General features: G+C 36.5%; 3 protein-coding genes across 5 annotated transcripts in view; 1 reads left to right on the forward strand and 2 right to left on the reverse strand.

Annotated features, from left to right (window-relative positions):
- The window catches only part of extl3 (exostosin-like glycosyltransferase 3), a 32239-nt gene extending 25351 nt beyond the window's left edge, over window positions 1-6888 (reverse strand). For all 3 annotated transcript variants that reach the window (XR_013822909.1, XM_079887983.1, XM_079887984.1), the window contains exon 1: window positions 6708-6888. The gene's annotated coding sequence lies outside the window, so the exon portion shown is untranslated. The remainder of the gene's footprint in view (window positions 1-6707) is intronic.
- Window positions 6889-7114: 226 nt separating this feature from the next.
- On the forward strand, window positions 7115-19557 carry riox1 (ribosomal oxygenase 1). The gene is made up of 15 exons (XM_079888007.1): window positions 7115-7287; window positions 7995-8129; window positions 8208-8362; window positions 10240-10339; window positions 10423-10536; window positions 12827-12933; window positions 13016-13123; window positions 13724-13758; window positions 13858-14036; window positions 15760-15864; window positions 15948-16089; window positions 17586-17706; window positions 18348-18447; window positions 18525-18611; window positions 18711-19557. Exons 1-15 carry the CDS (start codon window positions 7216-7218, stop codon window positions 18777-18779), a joined length of 1629 nt encoding a protein of 542 aa, XP_079744133.1. The 5' UTR covers window positions 7115-7215; the 3' UTR covers window positions 18780-19557.
- A 136-nt stretch (window positions 19558-19693) lies between these two features.
- On the reverse strand, window positions 19694-21005 carry ndufb1 (NADH:ubiquinone oxidoreductase subunit B1). Its single transcript, XM_079888019.1, has 3 exons — window positions 20908-21005; window positions 19933-20077; window positions 19694-19846 (listed from the first exon to the last, which is right to left on the reverse strand). The coding sequence occupies exons 2-3, from the start codon at window positions 20070-20072 to the stop codon at window positions 19810-19812; spliced, it is 177 nt and encodes a 58-aa protein (XP_079744145.1). The 5' UTR covers window positions 20073-20077; window positions 20908-21005; the 3' UTR covers window positions 19694-19809.
- Between the last annotated feature and the right edge of the window lie 413 nt (window positions 21006-21418).

Genomic DNA, 21418 nt, shown 5'->3' on the forward strand with positions numbered 1-21418 from the left:
AGGCTACTTGACCAAAATCGTAAGTCTAATCTCTTAGAAAAGTAAAATCACACCTCACATTGTGGATTGTTGAGGTGTGATTTGACTTTTCTATGATTTTGGCCATGTATATATTGAAATATCATGAATATACTATATATATATTGAATCAATTATGTTAGCCGTCTATCTTCATATCATATACACACAGAAAAACACAAAGGTTTTCATAAAAACCCGCCACAATAAGTTTGGTTGAACTTGAAGAAATTGTGACAAAAATCTATTGAATTTAATTATTAATATTATAAAAACTTTATTTTCACATAATTTTGCCTTCATGTTTTAAATTGAACAGGAACCTGTTGTGCCGCACTTTGTTTGCCAAAAAATAAAAGGAATTGTTAATTGTTAATTTGATTACATTTTAAAAGAAAGTAATCTTTTTAAACTGTTTTATGCCTTCACTGTTTTTGATAATAAATCTGTATAAAATCATAGATCTGCATTTTTTTAAAAAGTTTTACGAATTCAATTGATAAGACATACTTTTTAATTACTAAAATCTTATTTAACCATTAAAACGGAATCCAGCTAAAAAAATGAAATAGACAAAAAATTTAAATAACCGTGATGTTCACCCAAAATAAACCAGACATTAAGCTGTCTCTAAACTGTGAGAATTCAATGTACTTTCATTCTTCTGACATACTCTTAGAGAGACAGAAAGGAAGCCTGATATCACCCAGGGGTGAAAGCACAATGTATGTGTGGCCTGACAGCCTTTTCCAGCTCATATCCCTCTGACGTTTATGAGGCAGAAAAGCAGTGATCACCTGACGCTGTGGTGCCGATACCCACCCTGAATGATTCCATTATGGCCGAGCTGGGCTGCTATAGTGAGATGTAACGCTTTTCATTTACACATCCATTAGCCTGGAGGCTGGAGCCGGACTGCAGCCGCAGATACGGAGCTGTGCTTTCTATAATTAGCACTTTAATTTAACGTGACTGCACGCTCTGTGGTTTTTCTCTTTTCCATTTCCAAGAAAGTTGATATATAGAAGAAAAAGTGGAAAAAAAAGAAGAGGTTTAATGATTCAGCACCATCTGACAATTCCATGAAAACATGCCACAGGAATCAGACCCGTGATGTTTCTCCGTTGTTTGGGAGGCTTCTATGTTTGGCACTAGGGATGTCACTGTGAGAACTTTCAGTTTTCCAGAATATAAACTTGTGAAAACACTGGTATTGCTGGTAACAAGGTTGGGGGGGGGGGGGGGGGGGGGGGGATTCAGATTCTGATCATTTGTGGCCATCAGGGAAACATTTAACAAGATATTTACAACGCTCAATGATCTGTTGTGCATCAAATCCTCTGCCATTGTCCTGTCAGTCATCTCTACTTACTCTCATCTCATCACATAATAGTGAAATCTGACTCCTGCTGCACTGCTGTAACACCGACTACCACAGCAAGCCTATTTGGCACACAGACAACAAAAAAGAGATTAAACTATACAATAATACAAGGAAATTAGCTAGTGAAACCCAATTTAAAGCAACCCTACTATTAAGCAAGTCTATTAAAATTAAACAAAATGATGCTTTATTACTATTGCTCACACATCGCATTAAACTAATCTTTTGGGATAAGCCCATCCTGCATTGTTTGATCGACATGATCGATATCTTAAATGGACCCTTTTCACATAGTGGTGAATGGAAATATAATGGTCTACTACTATAAATATAATTTTTGCATTCCCATTTGCTCCAATAGCAAAAAGACAAGAATCCACAATAGCATTACCATGACTTTCCAAAAGAGGAAAAAATATATAGTGAGATTGATTACAGTGGTCAAAAAGAGGAAAACGTCACATTTGCGGTCACTCTCTCAGCTGTTGTACTATAGTATTGTACTTTAAAGTTTTAAAAAATGTCAACAAAAAAACTTTTGGTTACACTTTATTTTAAGGTGTCATTGTTTCAGTGTAATTATGTATTTAAGTACTGAGTAATATTAATTAACAACATGTACTATAGGGTTAGGGTTTGGTTGAGGGTTAGTTGCATGTAATTATGTATAATTTACTGTTATTACTATGGTAAGTAGATGTAACATATGTAACAAGGACACTGTAAAATAAAGTGTTATCAAACTTTTTTACAATGTTAATAATGGTGGAAAACGCATCATTACAGTCTCTAAAAAACGATCAACAGGCAGTTTGTTGAACAAAGCTGTGCTAATACTATTAGAAGGGAACAGACATTGAATTAGGATATTTGTATGCCTGGTGGATAATAAACTGGATGAAACAACCCCATAGATTTACACTGAAGATTTCAAGTGAGAATATTATTTATTTAGGGATGATGGCTCTTTTGATTTACTGGGTCAAAATCTAAATAGCAAAATTACTAAAACACACTCACTTTTCATTTAGGGCAAACGAATAGCAATGCTCTGGGCAACAACCTACAACACTAATGTCAAACAGTATGAATTATATATCATATAAGTCAGGACTGATGTGCCTCAAGGACAGAATGATTCAGAAACCTTAAGAAGCACTTCAGTGTCTGCCTAATGTATCAGGTCCACTTTCTGAGCAAAGTAAGGTGAAAGTACGGTCATCTTAATTAGGCCAGAACTTGCAACGGATAACAACAAGAGCCAAGGAAGACAGCAAGAAAGACAGATGGAAAATCTTGCCTTACCTTCCTGGCATATGGCAAATAATAACTCCTAATGAAAGCATTTCAAACGACCTGGAGCTTGACGTACTCGGAGATGTCAGAAAGAATATGGCTAACAAACTCTCAGCTTCACTCTGTGGAAATCTCTCACCCAGAAGTGTGTGCTGAGGAAATGTGGCGTGATATTTATTAGCTCCCGCTTTTGTGTGAACTATACGCACCAAAATAAAGACTCAGAATCAGACGCAAAGAGCAGATCAGAGTAAATTAAGTACATCAGACTGATGGAAGTCACATTAGACAGGAATTAGAAAACGGACAGACAAGTGTCCGCTTTGTTCACAATTAGAGCAAGTTTCTCAGACATAGAAGATCCAATTTTCCAGCACAAAAACAGCTCTGTCAACTTCTCTTTGGTGTAGGACTCAGAATAGATCTGTGAAACTAGTCATGAGACTCTAATAAATGCCCATATATTAGCAGTTTTCCCCCACATCAGGGTGATTATGATGAGGGAAACACAGCTTTATTTAGTTAAAAGGGATTGTTCATCCAAAAATTTTAATTCTGTCATTAAATACTCATCCTCATGTCATTCCAAACCAGCAAGACTTTTGTTCACGCAAACGAAGATGATGAAATCTGAGAGCTTTCTGTCCCTCCATTGACAGCTACGCAACTACCACTCTGATGCTTCAAGAAGTTCATAAAGAGATCGTAAAACTAATCGACTATGAATTGAGTGGTTTAGTCCAAATTTTCTGAAGAGACGTGATCGCTAGGGGTGTGCCGGTTTCAGAATTGGTGATGACGGTTATGACGTGAGTCAAATGTGACGGTTCGTAACATAACCGTCATCGGGGGGGGGGTTTGCGACGTTCGTCTGTTATATGACAACTTAGTTTGAATAAAATTTATATTTGTGTAGTGTTCAATGTTGTTATCGATAGAGATACGCGGATGGGGTATTAGTTCATCCGCAACCGCATCACATAACTCATCATCCGCACCAACGTTTTTTGACCAAATTTCAAAGCCGCACCCGCCCGCCATCCGCTTGTTTTGCGGTCTATGGACGATGCAATGCTCTGCTGATGCGAGCCGCAAGAAAACCCTTGTCTGTTCTAGAAAGGATGCAGCAAAGATATTTAATGCTAAATGTATGAGGCATAGGCCTACGCTGAGTTTCATTCATTTACGATGAGATGCGCTCTAGTTCAACTTCACAATGCAATGCAAGTGAACGCGGCGCACCGGCGCCTCCATGTCACGGTTATTATATTGTCTCCTATATTTTATTTATTAAATACATGCAATTGGTTGATGAAACATTTATTAAAATTAAGATACAATTTGTACAAAACAAAATTCGCTTTAAAGAAACTTCTTCTGCTTCTACAAAGCAAAACTTAATGAAGTGGTAAAAATCATGTCTGACGATTTAAAAAACAAAACTTCATTAAGTGGTAAAAACCATGTCTCCCGATTGCAAATGTTCATTGCTAATGTTTATTATTGCAAATGTTTTTCATTTGTTTAATAAATCTCATAATGATGGCACATCACTATATCATAGCTTTTATTTCTATCTCAAATCATTGGCGGTCGGTCAAGGGGTACTTGGCAAAGAATCAAATACAGTTGGAAACGACGTAGACCATTTATAACACAGACTGTTAACAATTGTTTTTAATTAGTATTTAAACATTCTCTATGATAAAAATTTTTTGTAAAAAATATTTTAATAACACGGTTTTGGCGGTTATAGAGTTGTAATGACGGTGTTCAACTATAACCGTCGGTTTCACGGTTATATACTAACCGTCACACCCCTAGTGATCGCTTTATATGATGAACAGATTGAATTTAGGCTTTTATTCACATATAAACATTCATCAACTCACACATGTTCGCTTGATGTGCGAGAACCAATGAGGTTCATTCTCGTGTTACGCAGCACGTTTGAGCTTCAGCAAGAACCAATGAGGTTCATTCTCATGTTAAATCTGATATTTCTGAAAGCGTCACAGTGGTAGTTGAGTAGCTGTCAATGGAGGGACAGAAAACTCTGAAAATTTCATCCAAAAGATCCTTCATATGTGTTCTGAAGATGAACAAAAGTCTTCGGGTTTGGAACGACATGAGGGCGAGTCATTTTTGGGTGAACTAACCCTTTAACAACCAGACTTTATTGTCGTAAAACAAATCAAGCTCAAAAACCCCCCACATGGCATTTGCCATATTCAGAAGCACCTGATCCACATAGGATCAAATCCCGCCAGCGTTATCCATCCAGAGCAGCGCAAACAAACCCAGCAGGCCCTTTCCCAGCCTTATGCCGGATCACAGATTTAACACTATAAAATCTTAAGACTCTAGTAACAGCTGCCAGACCTCTACATTCCCACACCGCTGGACAGTGACGGATAGCGGGAGAGGAGCTCGCCTGATTGGTCCTTTCGCCTGAGGGGAATTACTGCATGATGCTCAAAATCACAAAGCAGAGTACAGTACAAACAGCAGAAAACACATGCCTATTCCTATAAAGTTTAGACCAGAATCCTACACGCACGTTGAGGGCGACACATAATCAAGATATGTTGGCGTGCGGCTCTTTAGATTAATAAAAAGCCTAAATAAAGACATCTTAAGCACACAACACCTATTATAAGAGCTGTTGGACTAATAAAACGGTTTGGTTGATTTAGTGTTTCTTTTAGTCACGCCTGAACTGGCACGGCATTGCACAGATGGTCAGCAGGGCAGAGAGACAAAATATCTTTATTTTCCTTCACAATTAAAACGTGCAATGAGATGACAGACACCTTCACAGATGGGTGAGGAGGAAAACAACTCATTTACACAAACACGGGGAACATGTCAGCACCCAAACACAGAAAATCAATGACCACCTCACCACATCTGTCTACTGGGATACCAGATGCAGACCTAATCAATGATATTATCATACTTGTACAAAATAATCAAACATTCACCGTCATTTATAACGTCTTGCGTCTGAATTATCAGACACAATAGGTTGTAATCAACAATATCAGATATGATCTGATCTTAAAGTGTCAGACTAAAAATATATCATACACAGACATTGAGAATCTACGTTCATGTCATGCAAGGCTTGTTGTGAGGATCTGATCTCTTGAGTCAAACTCTGAGAACAAATCAGATTCAATATTCTGAGTTTGTCAAGTGAGATCAGATCACAGAAGTGCGTATGTGATATTCTAACAATCAGATTAAGATATTTTCAATATGAGACATTCTGAATGATCTCACATCATATTATGACTGTCATCATTGTGTGTCTTGGTTTCATCAGATCATGTTATTAGCCTATAGCTAATAGATCAGATCACTGTCTGATATTATAAGTATGATAAATTAATGACATGATTAGAGTGTGTCTGATAATGATGATGATTAGATTATATAAATTAAGAGTGTCACTTATTCGAATTTACTCAATTAAAATCGTGTTTATTTATTAATGAATCAGATCAGTGTGTGTCTTGATCAGATCAGATGCTATAAAATGACAATATTAGAGTGTGCCTGCTGTTGCTGTTAAGATTAGATGTTATTAATAAATCAGATCAGTGTGTGTCTGATATTATTGATCAGATCAGATTATATAAAATGACAATATTAGAGTGTGCCTGCTGTTGCTGTTAAGATTAGATGTTATTAATAAATCAGCTCAGTGTGTGTCTGATATTATTGATCAGATCCAGTCTCTCGGATTTGTTCAACGCGTCATTTAAATGACCAACTTACACTGATTGCCTACAGTACTTTAGACACATAGAAATCTAAAAAGGACAAGGTCCCACCAAAGACCAACATTATTCATTATTATTAGAGCATTATCATAACTACAATATTTCCCATTTGAGTGTCATTTGTGGAAAAAAAATACAGGAATATTTTCCCCATCTGTTTGTTTGATGTTAGCCGCTGCTAACCGACCCGCTAACGAACGACAAACCGTATTTTACTTTACCTCAGGATAAATCCATCAGACAGTACACCAGTCCTCATAGACTCCTAGTCTTCAGCGTGTACATGGTGTCGGTAACGGACAGAAACGGCCCGGTAAACGTCTCCTGAAAACCCTCCGTCTCTCGGTGCAGCAAAACGCGTACAGCAGCCGCGGCGTTAATGCGCATGCGCGAAAGCGGCCTGGGAGCTCGCGAGGTGTAACTGTTCAGTGCATTCGCGTGCTGCCATCTAGCGTTTAGAGCGGATAGCTTGATTTACAATTATTTCCGGTGGGTTTTTGGTCATACGTACTCATAAAATGAATTTAAGATAATTAATTCACTGATAATCGTGTATGTAGTATGTGTTTTATGTATTATACATGGGCGGATGTGGTAAAGGGGAATTGTTTTAAACATGTCGTTACAGCTCCAGACCTGTAGGTGGCAGTGTGAGCGCTGTTTGTTTCTATTGTCTCCTGTAGAAGAAAAGCTCTCATGTGTCTCATGTCTGCTGTACAGAACTGAGCCATGGAAAGAAAACACATGTCCGCATTATCTATTTATCAGACGTTATCAGGAGGAGCAACATCTAAAGTGCAGGTAAAAAGGCTGCATTTGAGAAATTATTTTTTTTGCGTGGTTGAAAGCTTCTTACGGGGGAACATAAACCTCATGTCAGTGAAAAGTTGTTAAACCAGGCACATCAATATTGATTTCTAATATAATGAAAACACACTGAATATAGAATATATTGCAGAAACATTGTGCAAAACCTCTCTAACAAAAGCGTATTTGAGTACCATTTAAATACCACTGTATATAACTATGATTAAAAGAAACTAAATCTTCTAACTGTGTCTGCAAGGGAGTGTAAAAGTTTACAGAAAAACTGTTTAAAAATGTTAAAATAAGTTTATACTAGCTAACTAACAGAATGATTTGAATAAAATAGATTCAATTTGATTTAAAATGCATTAAATTAATAAATAATACATTTAACCGTAAAAGTATAATATTGATTAGAAAAACAATAATTAAGTAGAAGCATAGTAACTAAACATTTTCTAAAAAATATTTTATGCATGTTTATAATATTAATTTTTCACCTTATAAATCTTTATACACAAAAATATATTGCTGCCTTTTAAATGTTAGGATGTGGGGCCCTTGCACCAGAATAATCACATTTGGGGTCAAAATATAAGATTGAAAACCCTTGAATTAGAAAAATACCATGATATTACCAGCATGTTTTTTTTATTTTTGTAAGTGCTGTAAAATTTAATAGCATGACTTCTGTTTCGCAGGCTAAGGCACCAGCAGCAAAGAAAATCAAAAAGAAGGAGAATGGCATCCAATTAAACAAGAAATCAAATAAAAAGAAAAGAATGAAACCCCTGAAATCCCGCATGAGGCCCAGCAGCTCTGAGAAATCACGAGGCGTAAGTGTCTAACTGTACAACGACAGATGCAGGAGCATCAGTGGAGATCTGAAGCTCATGACGTTCTGTTTTTTCCAGGAGAAGGACTGTGAGACAGATGACGCTGAAGGATCTGACAGCCCAGCTCTTGACGCACTCCTGACGGATCTGGCGAAGGTCAACAACAGCAGAGATAGAGCTAACAGACTGTTCCAGTGGCTGATTCACCCAGTCCAAGACAAAAGCTTCCTCAGGTTTGAGACCACACACACACACACATTTATAGCTCAATTGAATTAGTTTCATAATTGATGAACTTTGCAAAATTAATACTGTTGTTGAACTGAATTGAATCAACACTCAACTGACTTTAAAGGGGTGGTTGATTATGATTTCACTTATCTAACTTTAGTTAGTGTGTAATGTTGCTGTTTGAGCATAAACAACATCTGCAAAGTTACGACACTCAAAGTTCAAAGCAAAGGGAGATATTTGCTTTTAAAGAAATCGCTTTTTAAGGACTACAACAAACGGCTGGTAGAGACTACACCACATTCCTCCCGGGTTAGTGACATCACCAACCCTAAAATTTACATAAACCCCGCCCCCTGAACACCATTTATAGATTATCAAGACAGAATATGCTAATCAATGACTAGAAGATAACTACATAAGCTACATAAACTCATCAACTAACCATTCAGAAATGTCCTGTTGCTTCTACATGTTGTCATTTCTTGAGTCTCTCCATCTTTGTCTGAATCCGGTTTGAACATAAACATTGACATTTCCAGTGCATGTCTGTGTGAGGTAAAAGGACAGGAGCTCTTGAAGCTCCGCCCCCTGTGCCGGGAGCAGCAGCTCATTTGCATTTAAAGGGACACACACAAAAACGGTGCGTTTTTGCTCACCCTCAAAAAGTGACAATTTTAACATGCTATATAAGAATATCTGTGGGGTATTTTGAGCTAAAACTTCACATACACACTCTGGGGACATCAGAGACATATTTTACATCTTGTGAAAAGGGCATTACACCACCCCTTTAAGTCAAGTCAAGTCACCTTCATTTATATAGCGCTTTTAACAATATGGATTTACAGTGATAATTGGACTTTAGCTGAATAGTCTTCTGTAAAGCTGTTTTATAGCTGAAATTGACGTTGTTTCATAATTGTTGAATTCTGCAACATCAATACTCTTGTTTTCTTGTTTATTACTGTGAAACAATCTGTATTGTATAAAGTACTGTAGAAATAAATGACTTGAAACACAAAATTATAAACATTATAAACTCAATACTATAATGCAAAAACTCGTTCCCTGTACCGTATGACAATAATAAAAATAATCCTGTGCAGACTTAATAAATTAAATAAGCTTATTACAACAAATACTGCCATATTGATTAAAAATCATTAATTATTTTTTTGGTTTAAAACACAGATAACAATTCTCCCATGATTCTGAATACATAGACAACATAACGTAATTTAGTAGAGATTTTGACAAAATGTTAATTGGTGCAGTCTATTAATAGAAAAACATTTAATTCATTTGAATTAAAAAAAAAAAAACTTGGTTTGAGTAAATGATTCAATGACTCACTCATAAAGACTTCACTTCATTTTTGAACGAATCTCTTGAATGAATGATTCAATGACAAATAACATTTTTAACAGTCACTTGTCGCCACCTACTGGTGTAACGATGTAATTGATAGAATCTTTATTTGAAGCCTCAAGTTACTTTCAAAAGGCGATTTACTCTATTTTGATCGCTACCGATACATGACAACTGCCCTCTCTGGATCAGAACACAGATCTGAATGTTCGCTGTGATCGGACTTGTCAAAGGTTTAGTAGACAGAGCCGAATCGTTGTCATTTAGGAATAAGATCGCGTGGCTTTTTGAATCGAGATCATGATCTTTTAACAGTTAATCACGCAGCTCTAAATTGCAGTCAACCACTTTTTTCATGAAAATGATATTCAATGTTTCTTTTGATATTGGTATTGGAATATGATCATTTTTCTTAAGCAGTTTGCATTAGATTGACCTAGTAAGTCATCCAGAAAGGTTACTAGAAGTTGCATTGGATCAGAGATGTCTTGTTTTGTCTACATTATAGAGATAATTGGGAGAAGAAACCAATGCTGATCCAACGGCAGAATCCAGATTATTACAAAGGACTCTTTTCTACCGCCGAGTTTGACCAGATCTTAAGAAACGTAAGCAATTTTTGTTCTTTGATTCAGAGGGAATCGGTATATCTAAAGCCGCCATCAGATGTAATGTTCAGTGTTTTGCTCAGGATGATGTGCAGTATGGAGTGAACCTGGACGTGACGAGCTACACAAATGGTAAAAGAGAGACACACAATCCTCCAGGAAGAGCGTTACCGTACACAGTGTGGGATTTCTACGAGGTACAGATCATTTCCCTTATACACTAAAACTGATGTGTTGTATGATTACTGGTATTACATTTTGGCTTTGATCATATTTATATATATATATATTAGTGGTGGGCCGTTATCGGCGTTAACGCGCTGCGTTAACGCGAGACTCTTATCGCGCGATAAAAAAAATATCGCCGTTAATCTATTCTCCAAGTTGGGTTGGGAGCGTTGGGAGCTGGCTCAAGCTACACAAGCTATGATGACGCAATCTACCCGCGGCCGCGAGGAACACCCGGCTGGAACGCATCATATTCGTCGTCATCTTAAGTAAACACGGCTGAAAGTGAAAGCTGGTGTAAAAGATCCGTGCAACATCCATTATTTGGACTTGGTTTGTATTTAAGCCGTCCGACGTAGACTGTGTGGTGTAACAGTTCGGTAAGTTAACACACGACTAATCCGTTCTACCACCTCAAATTCAAAACGAAACATATCACTGAATACCAGCGCGCGCGTATTATTCCCAATATATCTTAGTGAGTGGTGTAGCACATCATCTCTTTTTATTAAAAGCGCCCGATTTTAAGAATCGTTGTTGTGTTTCTTTTTAACTGAAAAGACATCAGTTAGACAATATTCTAATTTTAAATTTGGGGTTTCATAAGCTCCAAGCCATAATAAACATTAGACCTACTTAAGTCTCTGCAGCTAGTGTACTTAAATTTTATTTATCTGCAAAATTATGTTGTATACTTACAGTTTTGCACAATATATGTTCTCAAAACTACATACACCCTTTCAAAAAAAAAAAAAAAAAAAAAAACACATTTAGCAGTTGTTTAGCAGGGTCTGTGTAACCTGTTCTGAAATGGTTTTATTATAATATCGTTATCGCAAGAGGCTGCAATGTATATCACAATATGGATTTTAGGCCATATCGCCCATCCCTAATTGATAGCCTATAGTAGTTGATAATAACATAGGCCTACCTAATGTTGCCTACGGACGGTAACAGTACAGTAGTAACCTTTTACAGTCTATGAGTAGAACAGCTTTCTCAAGCAGTTTGTGATGCATTTTGGAAACAGAAGATGAGCACCTGGTCTAATACGCCACCTGGCTTGAGAAACGCGTTCTCAAAGACTTACTTTTATAGTCATTATTTGGGTAGCACACATACTCTGAATGCCTTCGGCAGAATTCAAATGAGCCATTTTAATCTAGATTAATCTAGATTAATTTCAAAATTAATCTAGATTAATCTAGATTAAAAAAATTAATCTATGCCCACCTCTAATATATATATATATGTGTGTGTGTGACCCTGGACCACAAAACTAGTCACATGGGTCACAATTTTGAAATTGAGATGTATACATCATCTGAAAGCTGAATAAATAACAAGCCTTCCATTGATGTATGGTTTGTTAGGATATGACAATATTTGGCCGAGATACAGTTATTGAACATCTGGAATCTGAGGGTGCAAAAAAATCGAAACATTGAGAAAATCTCCTTTAAAGTTGTTCATTTATGTTCACGATTGTGCAGCATTCACTCACAACAATAAATGTTTTATATATTTACGGTAGGAAATTTACAAAATATCTTCATGGAACATGATCTTTACTTAATATCCTAATGATTTTTGGCATAAAAGGAAAATCAATAATTTTGACCCATACAATGTATTGTTGGCTATTGCCACAAATATACCCGTGCGACATGTGACTGGTTTTGTGATCCAGGGTCATATATATATATATATATATATATATATATATTAGGGCTGTCAAACGATTAATCGCGATTAATCGCATCCAAAATAAAAGTTTGTGTTTACATAATATATGTGTGTGTATGGAGTATAATTATTTTCTAGATATAAATACACACACATGCATATATATTTAAGAAAAATATAAATATTTTTTATATATAATGTAAATTATATATAATATAAATATATATACACAGTATATGCAAATATTTCTTAAATATATACATGCATGTGTGTGTATTTATATATAGAAAATAATTATACACCGTACACACACATATATTATGTAAAAACAAACTTTTATTTTGGATGCGATTAATCGTTTGACAGCCCTAATATATATATATATATATATAAAATAGTGGAGGCAATATAATGTAAAAGATGCAAAGGTGATAATATTCTGTTGTGCAAACACTAACAAAATTAGTAGGGCTGTCGTTACAATATACATAACACTTCTGTAAGACCTCAGTTTTGATTTGACTGTGAAAGTGTGAAGTTTATTGACAGATGTTGTTTGCTGTGTGTTGTCAGAGCGGCTGCTCTCTCAGGATGCTCAATCCTCAAGCGTTTTCCTCCACTGTGTGGCAAGTGCTCTCCATTCTTCAGGAGAAGTTTGGTAGTATGGCAGGCGCAAACATGTACGTGGCGATGCATAAACTTTATTCATAAATATTAGATTCTTCACTGTCAGTTATCATTTACCTGTGATATGTTTTTCAGGTATCTAACACCACCGGGGACGCAGGGCTTTGCTCCTCACTATGACGATATAGAGGCTTTCGTTGTTCAGCTCGAGGGCAAAAAGCACTGGAGAGTGTACAACCCTCGGTGAGTGATCAGTTATTTTTTTAGAGAGGCCATGTTATGCCCTTTTTCAAAGTCTTGATTTTGTTTTTAGGTCTTCTAGAATAGGTTTTCATGCTTTAATGTTCAAAAAACACATTATTTTCCCCATATTCTCCATTGTTGCAGCTCCTCTCTTCCCAGTCTGTCAGTAACGCTCTGTTTAGTTCCTGTCTCTATGAAGCTCCTCCTTCTGAAAAGCACACTGTGCTCTGATTGGTCGGCTGGATCAGTGTGTTGTGATTGGTCGAGCGCTTCGAGTGTGTTTAGGAAATGTCCCGCCCCTTAGCATAACCACCAGTTTAACACACTACTAACTAACTCAACCAGGCCCCGCCCCTTTATTCTGCGTATTAATTATTTAAATGAGGAATATTATGACGTATTCGTTCCCGGAAGAAACTCAAGACTACAATGGAGGCGTTTCAGGAGTTCAGAAACACTGACACTGATATAGAGAAGAACTCCCGCTGGAGGGACTTTGAGCTCAACCAGCAACATTAGACAATAAAGAAAGATGAACATGGACAAAAAGCACAATAGGACTGTAACATATTAACTAGTAGCTCTTCTGTCTTCCCTCAGTTCTGAAGATGAAGTGTTGCCGCTGGTGTCCAGTCGTAAGTACATAGCTGGTCATGTTAACTAACCTGATAAAAACACGTATTTGATTATTTGTAAAGGGAATAAACCCTCTGTCTGTTGCATTTCTCCTCAAGCTAATTTCAGTCAGAAGGAGATCGGGCAGCCCATCATGGACGTGGTGTTGGAAGCTGGGGATCTGCTGTATTTTCCCCGCGGCTTCATTCATCAGGGCGACTGTCTGCCCGACGTTCATTCGCTGCACATCACCGTCTCCTCCTACCAGAGGAACAGCTGGGGAGATCTGCTCCTGAAAGTACAAGCCTTTACTTCTGCTCCTGTGCCGTGAATCATTAATGAATTTCAACAGTCAAAACATCTTCACACCAAAATCTAAAGAAAATGAACCTATTTTAGGGCCATTAAAGGGATAGTTCACCCAAAAATGAAAATTCTCTCATTATTTACTCACATTAAAATTATTTACTTGAAAATCTTAGTATTTTTCTTACACACACCCAGGGCTTGACATTAACACCCACCAACCCATTTAAATGCGGGTGTATTTCAGGAGTGGTGTGTAACGCAGTCTCTCCTACTAGTCACTTTCGCTGGTTGAATTTGATATATAATACATACATTTTAAAATTTTAGTCTTTTAAAAAGGCATCTGAAATAATAAACTAAGTGCAATGTAGTCATTTGCTTTAGATGAATATTGTTGGTGTTACAGGGCTTGAGTTACGGTGTGGGATTGCGCATAATTTTACTCATTCCTGCAGATTTTATGCTCAAAACCCAAAGTGCGTGAACAAAAAGCCTCCTCTCAGTACTAAATTCAGTTTGTTTCCGCTGCTTATTGCACTTCATCAGTCAAACACACAAAATAATGTCAAAATGCCGGTCTTGGCAAGTATTCATGTAAATGCAGTCAGTTGTGTTTTAAGTGAATGTAAACAGTTGAGAAAGAAAACGCATGTGACAGTATAATGGATCCGTGCGTCAGGTCTTTAAGTGACAGCAGCCTAATATACCTGATGCCATATTATGACATAATATTAAAAATACCTATATGGCAGTTTTCCCCCATGGTATCAATGTCAAAATTGTGGCCAGTGAAAATGCTGAGTGGCTAGTAACTTTGGAAATCCAGTAATAAGCAAAAAGTTAATATCAAGCCCTGCACACGCATATCATTTGGCTTCAGAAGACATTGATTCATCCACTGGGGTCGTATGGATTACCATCATGATTGCTGTGTGTGTTTTTCAAACATTAACCATTCATTTGCATTATATGGAATCGTAGCCGCGTTTCCATTACCCTTCAAATTGCGTAAATTGAAATTGCGAATCGAAAGTACGCCCAATGGAAACACGTCAATTTTGCAAAAACTCCCATTTATCGAAAAAAAATTTACGCTCACATGAGGTGGTGGAAATGGAGGCAATGGAAACAGTTTTTACGCATTTACAGTCACCTGACGTAGATGACGCGGTGTGTTTAGACAGAATACGAGACAGAGTTCTTTATTAAATTCATAATAGACAGAAGAATTACAGGAATACTGGATTCTAAACCTCAAAGAAATGCCACAATCAAGACCTCGAAGCAGAAATGAGGGAGAAATAAGGGTATAATAATATAAATAAAAATAAGTATAAAAAGGGTCTTTCCTTACCATTAATGCTTGGAAAACACACATACGTCTCCTTCCATTAATAATAATGGATAGTGCAGTGGCTGGGATACAGTACATAAACCTACCAACGTCCGTTGCCATGATTTTTGGAATGATTTTACTTATCGCGAGAGGAAAAATGAAGTTTTAGTCGCATAACATCGGTTAATGGAAATGCTGTCATTTCGCAATAGTTTTTTGTCGACATTTAGAATAAATCTCAAAAGTTTTGCGCAAATCTTTATTTCTTTTGATTTTTGGTGTGAAATGTGCTCTAGATACAGTATGTATTATGTAAGACTCAGACCCAGATTCACTCAATGATATTGTCACTTCTTTGAATATATTTGATTTGCAGTTGATGCCAGCAGCTCTGGAGATCGCGATGGAAGATGATGTTGAGTTCAGGAAGGGGCTGCCGCTCGATTACCTTCAGTTCATGGGAGTTCAGAACTCAGAGAAGGTACTTGTATTCAGACTCCATTAATATACAAGCTCCGATTCTTGATCTATATCGACACTGAAATGACTCGTGCATGTGAACAGGAAGACCCACGAAGAGACAAATTCATTGCACACGTTCAGGGCCTGATGAAGAAACTGATAGAGTTTGCGCCAGTTGATGCTGCTGTTGATCAGAAAGCCAAAGACTTTCTGCACGACTGCCTTCCACCTCTGCTGAACTCTGGTGAGTCTTACAACTCATAGTAGTGGAGCGGCTAAGTGATATAATCGTTCAGTTTATGATACAAGCGTGAAAATTGGCATGAGCAGTCTCCATGGGTCACTTGACAAGAAAATTGTCCGAGCCACTTGAAATTTCAAGATTTTTCATTTTTTCAAGATGGCCGACACCTTAGTGGAGCAGTTAAGTGATATAGTGGTTTATTTGGTGATACAAGCATGAAAATTGGCATGGGCAGTCTCTGATGGTCACTAGACAATAAGCCACCCACAGCTACTTGAAATTTCAAGATGGTGGCCATTTTTCAAGATGGCCACCACCTTAGTGGAGCAATTAGGCTCATGGCAATTTTCATGCTTGTATCACCAACTAAATGATTTCTTAAGCCTAATTGCTCCACTAAGGTGGTGGCCATCTTGAAAAATGGCCGCCATCTTGAAATTTCAAGTAGCTGTGGGTGGCTTATTGTCTAGTGACCATCAGAGACTGCTCATGCCAATTTTCATGCTTGTATCACCAAATAAACCACTATATCACTTAACTGCTCCACTAAGATGTCGGCCATCTTGAAAAATGGCCACCATCTTGAAATTTCAAGTGGCTCGGACAATTTTCTTGTCAAGTGACCCATGGAGACTGCTCATGCCAATTTTCACTCTTGTATCATAAACTGAACGATTCTGCCAAACATAAGCACTTAGCCGCTCCACTATAGTTTTCACGTGAAGTCATAGGAACGCCCACCTGAAGGGCGAAACACGCCAGTCATTTTTACCAGGTTTTTACCTAATGTAAGTGATAATGTAGTAATACAGTGATATTAAAATACCAATTTCAATATACACGTTATTGATAATGCGTATTATGTACATGCATGCAGATGAACACAGAATATAAATGCAAATCGCAGTTTCTCATTAAGCATTTAGCGCTTTGCATTCATATTCTGGACATTGAATGTACAGAGTATGCATCATCAATAAGGTGTATGTGGAATTTGATCTTTTAATATCACTGCTTTAATTTAAGGCACATTAAGTGTTTTTCACATTAAGCTTTTTAGACTATCTTGCTGTTTTTAGTGATTGACACACTGCAGCAAGGGCTGTATATGAATCTCAAGTGCCCAAATCTTAAATTTTTTGTCCACATATTTTTGTTATTCTTCTTTAAAAAAGGTTTGATGGAAAGATAGATGGAAAATTAGTTCTATGGATGTTTTGTGCTCCAGTCACGTTATTGAAAACTATCAGTTATATGAAGACTAAATGTGAAATGTGTAAATATGCTTTAAAATATCTCAATTGAATGGTCAGACATACAGACGTCGGCCTCAACCAATTCTTTGAGTTTCAGAAAATATATGTTTGCAAATTCTGTTTTTAAAGAAATTAGACATCTCAAAACAAGTAGTTGTGTTGAATCAGATATTGCAATAATATAAGCTCTTGTGTTTGATACTGTATGTTTAATAAAATGCATTTGTGTGTGTTTTGTAGAGGAGAAGGCCGGCAGTGTGTACGGGGCTCCTGCTCGATGGACAGACGGTGAGGCCCTTAATGTCTCTGTTGAACTCAAGGGCCAAACCAAAATCAGACTGATGCGGGCCGGAGCGGCAAGGTACCTCATCCAGAACATTATTTTCATGTAACACTTCTCAATCTACAGAGCAAAATACATTATATTTCACTTTCCTTTAAAGTGAGTCTGATTTGAACGTGATGAGAGAACTCGAAATAATATAACTCCAGATGGATGTTCAGATAAAGATACACATTTGTTTAGTTGTTTTGTTTGTGATAAATGTGACTCAAAACCAGTCACAAGTCGCACGGGTATATTTGTGGCAATAGCCAACAATACATTGTATGGGTCAAAATTAACGATTTTTCTTTTATGCCAAAAATCATTAGGATATTAAGTAAAGATCATGTTCCATGAAGATATTTTGTAAATTTCCTACCGTAAATATATAAAACATTTATTTTTGTGAGTGAATGCTGCACAATCGCAAACATAAATGAACAACTTTAAAGGAGATTTTCTCAATGTTTCGATTTTTTTGCAGATTCCAGATGTTCAAATAGTTGTATCTCAGCCAAATATTGTCCTATCCTAACAAACAAGCTTATTTATTCAGCTTTCAGATGATGTATAAATCTCAATTTCAAAAAATTGACCCATGTGACTGGTTTTGTGGTCCAGGGTCACAAAAGGTATATGCCATGTGTTAGAATCAAAAAAATAACTTGTCTTCATAGGTTGTGCAGTGATGGAGACACTGTGCGTCTTTATTACACTACTGAGAACTCTAGAGTCTATCATAAAGAAGAACCCAAGAACATCGAGATGAAAGCAGAGGTAAACCTGCACTCTTGTCTCTAATGACTGTAGCTTTTACCTTTATTAAGCATTTGACTGATCATGTGTTTTAACAGCACATAGATGCCATGGAGTTTCTGATTCATTCATATCCCAAGTTTGTTCCTGTGGCCAGTTTACCATGCGAGACAGCGGAGGCTAAGGTATTTCATGGACTTTAGCCCAATATGACCTGTTGACATTGCATGTATGTGTTTATGCACATGTGTTGTTCTGTGTTTGAAATGAATCTCGTTTTGCAGATGTCTCTGGCCGAGCTGCTCTTCGAGAAGGGAATGATCCACACAGCCGAACCTTTGACCGCTGAATAAAAATATTAGTTGTTGGCCAAAGAAAATGAGGGTTCTACATCATATGCTTGTCATCTGTTCAAACGGCAATGTTTTTTTAAACTCCAATGTGTATAAAACATCTATTGAAAGCAAACCAGAGTATTTTTGAGGTTTCTTTTCTTTGTACCAGCTCTGTGGTAACTGTGTGTGTGTATATGGCCAAAAGTGATGACCGTTCAATGACCCTATAAGTTTGATTAAACTATCAAAATATGAGGAATATATATATTTTTTAATATGAAGGAACAACAAAACACTAAACTTGGTAGGGGTATTTATCTGACAACATTATTTGGCTTAACACAGCTTGGCCTGTCCGCACAATTTGTCATGTTTTATTGCGTTATCACAAATAAAACAATCGACTCCAAGCACAAGTATGCAATTTGCTTACAAAATCTTTGTAGGGTGAAGACCTCAATTTTCCTAGGCTGGACGTCACTTTTGGCCATTCTTTTTAATATGTTATTTACATAATAGCTGAAGTTATACAAACACTTATATTTAATCAGTGTTTGCTATTCATTGCCAAGGCCATTCATAAACTTTGGGAAAACAAACATTTCTGTAAAGTTGCTAAAACAGCATTAAAACAGTTAAATATTGGTGTCTTTTGGCAAATTATGTTATTGCATGAAAAAAGATGTCATTGTAAATGATATTTGGCCATGTTATCGTAATATACCCAGTAAAGCATATATATAATTATGTTTTTATTTTTTAGTCAACACAGATGATGCAATAAAATAAACACCAAATCATAATTGTATCTGATGTTTAATTATGTTATGATTGTGATGTGGAGCAAGAGTTTGGACTACCACATTGGATGAATCCAATCACTCCAAATCAAAAACCAAATCACTTGTCGTGTAAATAAAAACTATAAGGCATTACAGAACTAAATGCAACATTTATTGCACCAACATGCTTGCAATCAGGGACACGGTGGCTGAACAGACAATATACACATTCTGGACAGAGGGTCCAATAAATATCCCAGCAGGAGTCACTTCCAGGTGTGCTCCTCGCCCGGCTTCAGTTCCCTGAAACCACAGTTACAGATTCAGAAATCATTCATTAGCAAAGACACACTATGATTTTAAAACATCTTTATAAGATATCATACGACCTGCTGTATAAAGCACTCTTGTTCCTGAATGCTGTGAGTTTCTGATCATTTCGTCGGTCCAGATAAACCCCGATGACGAAACCCAGAGGGACCAGAATATTGACCCAGTGCTCACGAATCGCTGCTGCGAAGTTCACCATGATGCCTGCGATTAAAGACAGGAGACAAATTAATGATAAAATTGAATGATTTCATTTCACCTCTAATGGACATTAGTGTGCGCACACTTGCACAGCTGGCTAAATGTATGTTTCTCATCATCTTGAAAACATTTTGAACTAAAGGCTTCTGCATTGGTTATATTTAACATAAATAAATAATAAAAATGTAGATGTGTCTTTTGACTGGTAATGTAGTCAATAATGTGGACTACATTACATATGTCTATATTCAATTCAATGATATGTAATGTGTTTGTGTAAATATATATATATATATATATATATATATATATATATATATATATCTTGAGGTGTACAATAATGTGAACTACATGACATATGTCTATATTCAATTCAATTATATGTAATCATGTGTTTGTGTAAAATAAAAAAAAATAAAAAAAATTATATATATATATATATATACACACACACACACTGTATATTGAGGTGTATGATTATTATGTCAATCATGTGGAGTGAAAGACATTGAAAAACAGTCATTCTGCAGCATTCATTGATCTGTCTGTCTGCAAAACTCGGTCTCACCTCCTTAATATCCACTGATTTAGATTAAACAAATCGAAATAGAAATGTCAAAATGAAAATCATCACATTATCAATGTTTGTGTTGATGTGAAGGTGACCGTACTGGGCCCGCGTCTGCTACTGTCCTCACAGAAATACGACATTTTAATGTCATTACTTCTGCAGAAAACTCGTACAAACGTTTACTTAACTTTAATATTCACAAACAAATATAAAAACAAGTCTATTAACTAAATATATAGCCTATGAATTTAAAGTAATTTACCTTTCGTTAGTTTCCTAGCACAGCAGCATTAGCAGAGAGGGTTAGAGGGCTTTGGACTGTACCAACTAACATTATGTCAGTTTGAAGGGAGGTGCTATAATTTTCCTTTCCTCTGCTATGAATCGTTTCTGTTTTAAAATGCACATTAAAAGCATGATTTTATATATATTATGCAAGCTTGTTTCCGCCACAGAATAAAAAATAAAAAAGGTAATTGCGACTTTCAATCTCACACTTTTCTGACTTTTTTTCTGAATTTTTATCAGACTTACATGATATAAACTCACAATTGCGAATTATAAAGTCCAAATTGTGAGATATAAACTCGCAATTATGTGAGAAAAGGTCAGATTTGCGAGGTATAAAGTAAGAATTGGGCGATATAAAAGTCAGAACTGCGAGTTATAAAGTCAGATTTGCGAGTTTATATCGCACAATTCTGACTTTATTACTCGCAGTTCAGAATTAAGATTTTTTTTTTTTAAATTGTGAGTTATAAAGTCAGAATTGT

This window comes from Squalius cephalus (assembly GCF_949319135.1).
Source record: "Squalius cephalus genome assembly, chromosome: 12".
In the NCBI taxonomy this organism is placed as follows: domain Eukaryota; kingdom Metazoa; phylum Chordata; class Actinopteri; order Cypriniformes; family Leuciscidae; genus Squalius; species Squalius cephalus.

Excerpts from the sequence above, each read along its gene's own strand:
- ndufb1 (XM_079888019.1), bottom strand. The coding sequence starts at position 20,072 with ATGGTGAACTTCGCAGCAGCGATTCGTGAGCACTGGGTCAATATTCTG. Across the intron at positions 19,847-19,932 it reads AAGAGTGCTTTATACAGCAG|GGAACTGAAGCCGGGCGAGG; the intron begins GTCGTATGATAT and ends CTGTGGTTTCAG.
- riox1 (XM_079888007.1), top strand. The coding sequence starts at position 7,216 with ATGGAAAGAAAACACATGTCCGCATTATCTATTTATCAGACGTTATCA. Across the intron at positions 12,934-13,015 it reads AGTATGGCAGGCGCAAACAT|GTATCTAACACCACCGGGGA; the intron begins GTACGTGGCGAT and ends TATGTTTTTCAG. Across the intron at positions 13,124-13,723 it reads TGGAGAGTGTACAACCCTCG|TTCTGAAGATGAAGTGTTGC; the intron begins GTGAGTGATCAG and ends GTCTTCCCTCAG.